The sequence below is a fragment of the Mercenaria mercenaria genome, chromosome 4 (assembly GCF_021730395.1).
Source record: "Mercenaria mercenaria strain notata chromosome 4, MADL_Memer_1, whole genome shotgun sequence".
In the NCBI taxonomy this organism is placed as follows: Eukaryota; Metazoa; Mollusca; class Bivalvia; order Venerida; family Veneridae; genus Mercenaria; species Mercenaria mercenaria.
In genome coordinates, this window is record NC_069364.1 from 59,071,127 (window position 1) to 59,078,684 (window position 7,558).

General features: G+C 36.9%; 1 protein-coding gene across 1 annotated transcript; it reads left to right on the plus strand.

Moving 5' to 3' along the window:
- The first annotated feature begins 649 nt into the window (after window positions 1-649).
- On the plus strand, window positions 650-6,907 carry LOC123551865 (tigger transposable element-derived protein 6-like). The gene is made up of 2 exons (XM_045341101.2): window positions 650-3,811; window positions 4,702-6,907. The coding sequence occupies exons 1-2, from the start codon at window positions 3,491-3,493 to the stop codon at window positions 5,422-5,424; spliced, it is 1,044 nt and encodes a 347-aa protein (XP_045197036.2). The 5' UTR covers window positions 650-3,490; the 3' UTR covers window positions 5,425-6,907.
- The last annotated feature ends 651 nt before the right edge of the window (window positions 6,908-7,558 follow it).

Sequence of the window (7,558 nt, forward strand, 5' to 3'; positions counted from 1 at the left end):
CCAATAGTATATATGTATCTACTTGTCTGAATAATAGTCAGTGAAGGGGGAAGAAACTGACTAATTGGTTCTTTTCCCCTAGTAATCAAGTATGTATGTACCTGTTGCCCGTAGTTCAGCATTTTTGTTGATCAGTCTAACTGATGAGATTGCTAGAGCTAACATATTTTCGTTTTTTGTATACAAAAACTAAGGGCTTAAAACTAACTGGGAGGGGAGGATCAACTGGGTTTTTTTCCCTGGGAAAAAACTGACTGGGAGAAAAACTGGGCTGTTACACCTGGCAGAACTGCATTCCATATTTCATTGGAAATAGGTGTTTCAGATATTGCCAATTGGTTATTTTAGCAAGTACGCACTAACAAGTCGAAACTACTCAATTTAAGGCGTTTGTGCTAAAATTGAGCTGCGCTAATATAAGTATACTTACAGTATCTGGTAGCTCATAAATATATGTTGTTGTATTCTTGGTAAAGTGCTGCGTAGGGATTAAAATGAATAATCCTGAATAAGTTTAGTGCAAAACATCTGACCTCTTATCTGTGGTAATAGTGGACATAAAATATTTGAGCCATGCCATGGGAAAACCAACATAGTGGGTATGCGACCAGCATGGATCCAGACCAGCCTGCGCATCCGCGCAGTCTGGTCAGGATCCATGCTGTTCGCTAATAGTTTCTCCAATTCCAATAGGCTTTAAAAGCGAACAGCATGGAGCCTGACCAGACTGCGCGGATGCGCAGGCTGGTCTGGATCCATGCTGGTCGCATACCCACTATGTTGGTTTTCTCATGGCACGGCTCATTTGTTATCCGTGTTCTGAACACTACCACTTGTTCTGTTTTATTAAATACTTAAGCGTTTATGATAGATAACTTAATAAAGCAATGTTTATTTAAAAATGTACTGTTAGAAGGCAGGTCTCAACCTGTCATTAGGTAGAGTTGAAACAGTACAAGACAGGTTTGATACAGACCAGGCAATTACAAGACTGATAATTTAAAGGTATCAGGTTTGATACGGACCAGGCAAGTACAAGACTGATAATTTAAAGGTATCAGGTTTGATACGGACCAGGCAAGTACAAGACTGATAATTTAAAGGTATCAGGTTTGATACGGACCAGGCAAGTACAAGACTGATAATTTAAAGGTATCAGGTTTGATACAGACGAGGCAAGTACAAGACTGATAATTTAAAGGTATCAGGTTTGATACGGACCAGGCAAGTACAAGACTGATAATTTAAAGGTATCAGGTTTGATACGGACCAGGCAAGTACAAGACTGATAATTTAAAGGTATCGGGTTTGATACAGACCAGGCAATTGTCTCCCTGACAGTTTGACAGAAGACAATGTGTAATTATTTTGTCCTCAACCTGTGTTTTTAAAATGAGAAATTGTCATTATATTTACTGATTTCAGTTGATTGACTGACATTAGGAAACTATTATACTGTTGACCACAGTGTTAGATTTATTTCTATAAAAATATCAAAGCAGTAGGGTAAATCCATCAAATTTCGGTCAGTCGGGACAACTCGGACACTCAGTTTCAATGCTATTTTTAGCTCGACTATTCATAGAATAGTGAGCTATTGCACTCGCCCATGCGTCGGCGTCCGCGTCCCGATTTAGGTTAAGGTTTTGTATGTAAGCTGGTATCTCAGTAACCACTTGTGGGAATGGATTGAAACTTCACACACTTATTCACTGTGACAAACTGACTTACATTGCACAGGTTCCATAACTCTATTTTGCTTTTTTACAAAATTATGCCCCTTTTCCGACTTAGAAATTTTTGGTTAAGGTTTTGTATGTAAGCTGGTAACTCAGTAACCACTTGTGGGAATGGATTGAAACTTCACACACTTATTCACTGTGATGAACTGATCTACATTGCACAGGTTCCATAACTCTATTTTGCTTTTTTACAAAATTATGCCTGCCCCTTTTTCAACTTAGAAATTTTTGGTTAAGGTTTTGTATGTAAGCTGGTATCTCAGTACTTACTAATGGGAATGGATTGAAACTTCACATACTTGTTCACTATCATGATCTGACATGCACTAAGCAAGTCTCATAACTCTACTCTCTTTTTTTTCAAAATTATGCCCCTTTTTCGACTTAGCAGTTTTTGGTTAAATTTTTGTATGTAATCTGATATCTCAGTATCACTAATTGGATGGATTGAAACTTCACACACTTGTTCACTGTCATGATCTAACATGCACTGTGAAGGTCCCATAACTCTACTTGGCATTTTTACAAAATTATGCCCCTTTGACTTAGCAGTTTTTTGTTAAGTTTTTGTATGTAAGCTGGTATCTCAGTATCCACAAATTGGAAAGGATTGAAACTTCACACACTTGTTCACTGTCATGATATGACATGCAGTACAGAGGTTCAATACCTCTACTTTGCATTTTACAAAATTATGCCCCTTTTTCAACTTTTGTACCGGTATTCATTCAGTTGACAAGGCTGTTGAATAGCGTTGCTGTCCTCCGACAGCTCTTGTTATGTTAAATAGTCCAATCAAGACTGTTCTTTCGTATGGAATTCCCAGAATTTTTATGTACACACTGGGTGACATCTAAAAATAGAAAATTCACACGTGACACTAAATTGTACATGCGCAGTTGTTATATACACCCACGCTTCCTTTTCCGCAGCGCAAAGTTTTTGTGGCGGCAACTTTGAATATAGTCGGAAACAATCTTCAACATCTGGGTTTGTATCTCACTTTTACTTCAATGTTTTGTTTTTATTTTACTTAACAGACGTTCATATATTGTGATAAGAGTATATTTAATGGTGAATATCGTTTAATTAGTAATATTTTTAACAAAACATTATCTGTCTGAATTTCCCAGTTCTAAAATATACGGTCCTTAAATCTCGGACGTCAGAAATCTCGGATCCTTTATAATTCGGACACTGCTTTTATGGCATGGTTAAATATTTCAAAATACCTAGCATAGCTAAATTCGTTTATCTTCTGTTTTAGGGGCATGAATGCACTACTGAACCTAAGAAATCGGAAAATCAGTGGCAGAATGTGTTCTATTCATATTAAACAAACATTAAAAGAAACATTATGTCACGTGTTTAATCATGAATATATATATGACCATCCCCTAATATTCAGTATCTTAAAACATCTTTTACAAAGAATCGACTCCGATATGTGGATTGTCTCTGAGATACATCATTTATTGCTTAGAATGGAAATGGATGAAGATAGCAGTATAGTCTGGCTAGCTTCGCGATATGCAAAGTCCTGCAATGATCTTCACATGCTCCGCCTCGTTGATGAAGTCAAGAAGAATTCACTTTGACTATTTGTTATTGTATTTTCTTAGATATAGACATGTACCTCACAATGTCTCATAACTGGTAGAGATGATAACATGTAATAAAATACAAGTATTTGTAATAAAGTTTAACATCTTAAGTTGTTTCTTTTACGTTCTTCTACGCTTTCAGAAATGCCTAGAACATATACTCATAAGAAACGAGGCAAAACAATGAACTATGATACAAAACAACTAGCTGATGCCTTGAAAGCGCATCAAAATGGGATGTCCATCAGAGAAGCTTCAAAAGCATACAATATCCCAAAATCAACACTAGCTGACAGAGCTAGTGGCAGATATGAGGTAAATGTAACTCATGGTCGTCCGTGTGCGATACCAATTGAAGTTGAAAAGAAAATTGTCGAAACAGTGAAAGTAACCGCTGAGAGTGGAATTGGAATTTCGCGGAAGCAGTTGCTACTTAGGACAAATGTGTTGTGCCAACGCATTCAGGTACATAGAGTAGTATGAAACTTCTGCAATTGTTTTATTTGAATAAAACTTTTGCTTTACTGGCCTTGTTCAGGGCATTGTCCTGCTCAAGTCCCAAGTAATATTTTTCTTCTATTAAAGATATCTATTGGGCATATTTCACTAAAATATTTTTTCTCTCGATATTTACTTCAAATGTATAAAATCCTTATCAATTGTATTAAGCTTTACTAAATGAAGAAATTATGCTTGCAAATAGGGCTACATTCGTAATAAAATGCCGTGCAGTAACAGTTGATTGTTAAAAAACAGCCAGTTCTTTTAATGGTAGTACATATTTATACTGTATTTATCTATGAATGTACAGGGTGTGCACTATTTTATACCTAATATATAGTATTGTAATGACAAATAAACTTGTTGATTTTCTGTTAACATCAAGTTAAGTCAATGTTCATTTTTAATTAGCATGATCGTTTTATTTAAAGGTCCAATACTAAGGAAAGTGAACATTTTAATTTCTTTTAAAAAGCACAGGAACTATTTCATTTTATTGGAAAATGAAAGTTGGTTTGTAAAAACTCGAAATAAATCGCAGTATATGTACAATTATTTTTCTATGAAGTATGAAGAAAGTTAAAAAGACCTGGGGGGTCATTCTGTCGATTCATTGAAATTTCAACATAATACACATACATTTCTTTGAGTTCCAAAGACCTTCTGTAAATTTTGACCTGCCAATCTTCATTATTTAGTGTCTTGCAGAAGTCTATGCACTGGCTATGAAAAAAATTGCCAACTCACTTTACCTTAGTAATGGACCTTTAAAACAGATAACATAATAATACATGGAAATATCAAAATGGATGATAAGAATGTGTGGTAGAATGTTTCTATTAATTACTTCCTAGGTGCATACATCCTATAAGAACTTCCACGCAGGTAAAAACTGGTGGGAAGGCCTCAAGAGACGTCATGGGCTTACACTTAGACAGCCAGAGCGCCTCGGTAGTACACGTCGTCTTATGATGAATCGTGAAGTTGTAGGAAAGTATTTTGAGGCATTGTCAAACATCATTACTTCCTCAAACTTGAATGACAAGCCAGAATTCATCTGGAATTGTGACGAGACCAGAAAGAATTTTGAACACAATCCAGTTAAAGTTGTTTCTGGTATAGGTGCTAAAAATGTATGTGGTAGAACAAGTAGCAAATCTACTAATATAACCATTATGGCATGTGTTAACGCAGCCGGCAAAGCTGTGCCACCCATGTTTATAGTAAAGGGAAAGACCCCAAGGTCATTGTACTCGTTCAATACTCAGGCAGCTCCTCCTGGTACTAAGTGGTCCTACCAGGAGAAATGCTGGATGACGAACCAAATAGGTGAACAGTGGTTTGACACTGTTTTCCTGCAAAACTGTGGTACCCATCGACCCCAACTCCTGATTCTTGATGGCCATAGTAGCCACAAATCTCTAGCGATACTCCAGAGGGCTATTGGAGAGAATATATATATTCTTGCCCTGCCCCCTCATACCACGCACCATCTTCAACCTTTGGACAAGTCTGTATTTGGTCCTTTTAATAAGGCATACAATTCAGCTTGCTCCGAATTCTTACAGGATCCATGAATAAATGGAACTTCCCTGCACTGATCACAAGAGCATGGGTATCAGGTCTGACTGAGGGGAACATTAAATCTGGATTCGCTGCCTGTGGCATATTTCCTATGAACAAAAATGCCATCCATGATCAAGCTTATTCCCCAAGTTATCCATCTGACAAACCACTTTACAGTCAAACTCAGAGTCCTTTTGTAGAACATTTCTCAATCCCACAAGGCATAGGAAGTAGTTCTTCATCTGTATCTAGTATGAGTACTGAGGTAAACCATGTTGACACATCTCTTCAAAGTGTCAACCCTTCAAATTTCATGGACCCAGTTGTTACTGATCAAACTGAGTCTATTGATCAGGTTAACAACCAAGGCAACAGCACTGTAGATGTTGTAATGGACCCAGTTGTTACTGATTATATTAAGTCTATTGATCAGGTCAAAAACCAAGGTGACAGCACTGTAGATGTCGTAATGGACCCAGTTGCTGTTCTGGATCTTCTCTCTAGCGGCGATTTTATAGTTGATGGAGAGATAGATTTTCCAATTACAGATGATTCTTTGACTCTTCCCAACTCTCCATGTAACATAAGTCCTGAAATTAATACCGAAACCACGCAATGCCAGTCTTTAATACCGTCCGCTAATTGGAATCAAGATCTGGATTCCATATTCCTCCCACCAAGCGGCAGTGTACCCAATGGCCCTGTGGCAAAAAAACCGAAAGGCTATTACATCTCATAGGCTACTGACCAGTGCTGAGGTTTTGCAGGAGAAACTGGAACAGGAAAGGAAAAAAGTTGAGAAACAAAATAAACCACGTAGACAAAAACGAGTAAAAATAGAATCTAACAAAATTTAATTGTAACCGAATCATACAAACATATAGACTGAACAGTTGAACAAAGAGTGTGGACATGAAATAAAATGATTTTGACGAAAATGAATGTAAAATCTTGTTATTTTTAAAAAAATTAATTATGTCCGAATTTCCCAAACCCTATGTCCGAATTTTTAGTACTACCGTCCGAGCTACCCTGCTCTCACATACTATTGAAAAGTTGTACTTTTCGCTATTCTAGCCTCGTTTTTGTACTCTTTTCTTTTCAATTTAAAAAATTCGGACGTCGTTGAAGCAGGCTAACGCGCGTTCAGGTGTTAGGAACTAGACATACAGTATGTACAAAAATTGTCTGAAATTTGATGGATTTACCCTATACGAAGAAATAGTGCAAATTTAGAGCTTTGTCTTCTTTTTTTTTTTAACATTTACATTTTTGGGTTTCATTTATTTGGATTTGAAGTTTCAAGACTTTCATTCAGAAAATCTAAGTGTTTTAAAGATGCCTTTCTGATTCATTAAGTAAATCTAAGTGTTTTTAAGATGCCTTTCTGATCTGGTTTAGGATGGCATATACTATATGTAAAGTAGTGTCTGCCTGCATGACATTTTTCAAAGCATATATAGATATCAGATTGTTTGTTTGTGCCAGGTTGTATACGAGGTTTGTGTTATTTTGACTCTGATTAACAATAGTGCCCGCATGCTTAGCTCAGTAGCAGGGTTGTGAGTTCGATCCTCGGGCGGGTCCTATGTTCTCCGTGACTATTTGATAAACGACATTTTGTCTGAAATCATTAGTCCTCCACCTCTGATTCATGTGGGGAAGTTGGCAGTTACTTGCTGAGAACAGGTTTGTACTGGTGCAGAATCCAGGAACACTGGTTAGCTAGGTTAACTGCCTGCCGTTACATGACTGAAATACTGTTGAAAAATGGCGTTAAACACAAAACAAACTGATTACCAATAACCATTAAGAGATTGCAATATCATACTTTATGGTTATCGGGCATACCTGTAGGATTTCATTCTTTTTTTCTGCAAAACATTCAGAATGTACTTCAGTTATTCCATACATGCCTTCATGGGAGCATTTTACAAACATCTATTGCTTTTGGTGAAATGTGTTAAATTACTTTGGTTCCAGTTTGATGACTTACACGAGTAATGGCCCTTGAGATTTGCTCTTACCATGGCCATACAAAGCTGCATTGGCATTTTGCTTATTGAAAACTGAAAACTTACCAGAATGCCCTTACTTGGCTATCGGTATCAAAGTGTTGGAGGAAGAACAGGCTATTTGGATTGA